This window comes from Debaryomyces fabryi (genome assembly GCF_001447935.2).
Source record: "Debaryomyces fabryi strain CBS 789 chromosome Unknown contig00309, whole genome shotgun sequence".
NCBI lineage: Eukaryota > Fungi > Ascomycota > Pichiomycetes > Serinales > Debaryomycetaceae > Debaryomyces > Debaryomyces fabryi.
Window position 1 is genome coordinate 1 of NW_015385735.1, and position 4,391 is coordinate 4,391.

The 4,391-nt window shown below is 37.3% G+C and overlaps 2 protein-coding genes across 2 annotated transcripts; both read right to left on the reverse strand.

Moving 5' to 3' along the window:
• Positions 1-40: 40 nt before the first annotated feature.
• On the reverse strand, positions 41-706 carry AC631_05867 (uncharacterized protein; the record flags this gene model as incomplete). The annotated part of the gene is made up of 1 exon (XM_015614696.1): positions 41-706. A coding segment is annotated over one exon (666 nt), but the record flags the coding sequence as incomplete, so codon positions are not given.
• Positions 707-2,739: 2,033 nt separating this feature from the next.
• Positions 2,740-4,164, reverse strand: AC631_05868 (uncharacterized protein; the record flags this gene model as incomplete). Its single annotated transcript, XM_015614697.1, has 1 exon — positions 2,740-4,164. One exon carries the CDS (start codon positions 4,162-4,164, stop codon positions 2,740-2,742), a length of 1,425 nt encoding a protein of 474 aa, XP_015464476.1.
• Between the last annotated feature and the right edge of the window lie 227 nt (positions 4,165-4,391).

The window sequence follows — 4,391 nt, forward strand, 5'->3', positions numbered from 1 at the left end:
GCGCACCATCACAACCAACAACATATTTGCACTCAACTACTTCATATTCATCCTTGTCGACAGAGTCAGTAGTTTCAATGTCACTCGTAAGATCCTTGTAAAATTTTTCTTGATCACCCTCAAACTGTCTGTAGAGTCCATTTTGAGTGCTATTACCATATTGTTCAGGTACTGACAACTTTTCTTTCTCATTTCCCTTACTCAAGTCCTTTAGGAGAACGCTTACTGGATAGGCCTCATGATCTTCTGCTGTCGTTTCATCCACCTTGATAGATAGTGGTAAGAGAGGTCTTTCCACCGCGGCTTTACCACATGACCACTTGCTGATAGCTTCACCAAAAAACCACTCTATGCGGCCCTGGTGCAATCCACACTGTTGAAAACGGGAAATTCCTGGAATGCAGTCTGGAATGGTACTGTCTCTATTCAACTCCCCGTTTTCGTCTGGGCACCAGAACGACATATAGGGCATGCGGTTGGCCTCGTTCCATACTCTTTCACCAAAGCCAAAACTCAGCATGACCTCCAAAGTTCGACTTTGCAATCCATCAGCTTGACCAGCATAGATCTCATTAGTACGCTTGTCGATAATTCTAAATGGCACTCCTGTTCTTGCCAACCAACATGCCATCATTAGCCCTGATGGACCCGCACCGATTATTAACACATCTGTTTGACTTTTTTTGAGTTTATTTTTTACAGTCATTCTTAAATAGCTCAATTAAAACTCTTCAATTCGATTATTACCTTAATATTGTTCCCAATATATAGTTTTAGTCCCCCTTTTATAAAATACCTTGTTGGACCCCACATTTTACAAACTTAGCGGAAGCAGCCGCAGATAAAAACTTGATCTCCGCACATTTGGCTCATGCCTTCTATCTCCAAACATTTTCGGTTAATCGCACTCTGTATTTTTTTCACGTACTATCCGCTTAACATGGAAAATCTAGTCCGTCAAATCGCTTCCGCGAGGGGTTCTATTCCCGCGTCATTGAGGACATTCAAGCGCACTATTGAATTCGAGAGATGCTCAGCTCCAGCTATCGTAAACCGCTCAATCGATGAGTGTCCCAGAGTAGCTTCATGGAATGCCAAGTACAGATATTTCTACATTCAATCTTAGTATTTTTTTTGATCTAAAAGCTTTTTAGTTTTTTTTAACAATTTCATTGGAAAATGATATTGCTGATTATTGTGTCACCTTTAACTACATGATCTTGATTTTCCTGCTTTGGACGTACCATATACCAATAAACATCCTTCGGAAATCAGAAGCAGGTTATAATAGACGGATGACATGTTGATTTGTAATGAAATGAAAAGTTCTTACTACACAAAATATAACACGGGTCTGTAGAACAGTTCTAGGGAGCGGCATTCTGTATCCCAGGAAGTATTATATTTTACAATTTTCTGCCTCAAGTCGTGGCACGATGAACATAGGATCTCTGTTAGTGGAAATGACTCCGGGAGAAAATCAATGACAATTTGTATAATGAAATATTCGGCCACGGGTATCCTGACAAATATAAAGATAAAGGATGCGACAATTTATTTTAGGCACAACACAAGAAAACTAATTTCCAAATATAGATAGTTTGGAACATACAATAACAATTATGTATGTTTCTAAAATATATCAAAAACAGGAAAACAAAAAAACTACACCTATAAATTACTCATTTTGAACACAACACCGTCCTATTTGTATGTAAGTTTAAACTAAAGTCAATCTATTCAAACTCCATTTTAGGGAAAGGTTCCGATTTTTTCAATAGTAGCCCACAACAATATCATCGTTTTCTAGATATCTTGGTTGTTTCATACCTGTACCAAAGCCACGTGGAGTTCCAGTAATAACAACAGTCCCTCTTCCAAAGTGATCTTTTGGTTGATAAAACCAATTATCTTGGGAATGCTGAACAAAAGTTTATCTGTGTTCGCATTTTAACACACATTATTGTCAACTTTGGTTTCAGATTGAGAAACACCAGAGTAAGCGATAGCATTGATAGAAATAAGAACTGGCCGTAACGGTGTATATTTGTAAAACCTCTTAGAGAAACATCACTGAAAAACAGAGCCAGAGCCAGCGCAAATTGGGTCATATTTACCAGCGATGTAATCAGCAATGCAACTTAAGGCTTTATCTTCTCTAATAATACCATGAGTTTTATCTTTGACGACGCATAATTTACCCTCATAGTCGCATTGAGTCTTTTTGAGCAATCTTTGGAACTGGTATCTTTTCACTTTGATTAGCAACCCTAATGCATGGCTTGTAAAATTTCTTCAGCCATTTTTATTTAATACCATCATATCTGAACGCTAGGGTAACAGAGTCAGAACTATAAGCAGAAACACGATTGAAAAAACTAAGGTGCTAAGCTTATAATTTAATGCATTCCAGATCGAATAGGCATCTTTGGCTTGATTGTCTGAACGCTTATCTATACTACAGCAGTCTTCCTTTTTCATATGTTCATTACTTTCTCTTACTCTTTGAGTTCTGGTCAATGAAACATTTTACGAAAAATGTTTATTTCAATGAGTATAAGTCATTTTAAAATATGACATTTACAAAAATACTATACAATACGACAAAAAAAGAAAAACTAACAATTATTTGCTCAACACTGTACAAGTATGTATATGTCCGTTTTTATTTAGAGCCACAACACTTTTCAATAGAAACTTATAAAAAAAACTATGTAAAAAGTCCCCATCTTGTATGAGTCATTTAGCTAAAGTTATTGTTTTCGTGTATTGAAATTCTTGTAATCCCCATGTACTATTAAATCGTCCAAATCCACTCTCCTTTACACCTCCATGGGGTAAAGTAGCCTCATCATGAATAGTTTTACCATTTATATGAACTGCTCCTGACTCAAGGTCACGAGCAACCTCTAAAGCTTGTAGTACATCGCTACTCCAAATAGCAGTAGAGAGACCATATCTACTTGCATTGACCTTACTGATTGCTTCCGACACATCCGATACCCTATTAATATAAAATATAGGCCCAAAAGTTTCGTTGTCATAAATATCTTCTTTTCCTGAAACATCTGCAATGACTAGAGGCTCAATATAAGCATCGTCTCTAAAAAGTCTTCCACATAGCATTTTCGCACCATTCTTTATAGCATTTCTTACCATGGAATCAATTTTTTTGGATTGAATTGAAGATCTCTGTGGAAGTTTCTTTTGTGTAGAAGTGAATTCGTCGAAACACTTTGAAATTGCATCCACAAAGTTGTCGTATACTTCATTCTCGACATAAACTCTTTCAGTACTCATGCATATTTGGCCATTATGAGCGAAAGCTGCATTAAGAATCGCGTCTGCAGCTCTTATTATGTCTGCTGACTTCGTTACAATAACAGCTGATTTACCTCCTAACTCTAGAAGTACTGGCTTAAACACCTCTGCCGCTATCTTTGATATAATCTGGCCTACCTGTGAAGATCCAGTGAAGGTAACTTTTTTTATATGGGGCGATCTAATAAGCGCTTTCGTCACTTCAGAAGCATCTTGTGGGCGATGGTTTATTGAGTTCACTAAACCTGACGGTGCACCTGCTTCAGTAAATAATTTAGCCAATTCCATGTGAACAAGTGGGGAATGCTCGGAGGTTTTTACAACAACACTGCAACCTGCAGCCACTGGTCCCGCGATTGCACGGATACATAAAATTATGGGTGCGTTCCAGGGTGCAATACTTAAAACGGGACCTATTGGCTCATTTACTACTGCCGTATAAATGTCTTCATGGCTACTCCGAGGAATTGTTCCCAAAGGCATTGAAACGTTAGCCGCGCATTCTTTAAGGATTTGTATGCCTGTTTCAACATTTACATGGGCAAACCACTGTGGCAAGCCCATTTCTTCAAGAATATCCATAAAATAACTTCTTCTAGCATCCAATAATGAAGCAACTTGATCCAAAACATTTCGTTTTTCTGTGAATGAAGTGGTTTTCCATACTTTAAAAGCCTCCATAGAATTTTCAGTTACCCTTTTGATTTCCTCAATTGATATTCCTTGGGCCTTATATAAAGCCTTACCACTCTCAAAAGGACTTTCAACTTCATAAATGAGATGCTCCAGATTTATTTCTTCAATACTATTAAGCAACAAAGGTACAATAGATCTTTTGTTCATACTGATATTCTTCAAGTTAGAGTTAATGCCGAAAGTTTTACAAGATACTGAACTTTTGTACTTTTAGAGTTTAAAATAAGAATGCTGGATTTTTTTAGGTGAGAGTTAGAAAACGTTAAATTTTGGGATATTAAGGTATCAACTTATACTTCTCTCAGCATCTGTCACTAGAATTCCGCATACCTATCAGGCACTTAGATCCCGCACTTAGATCCCGCACTTGGATC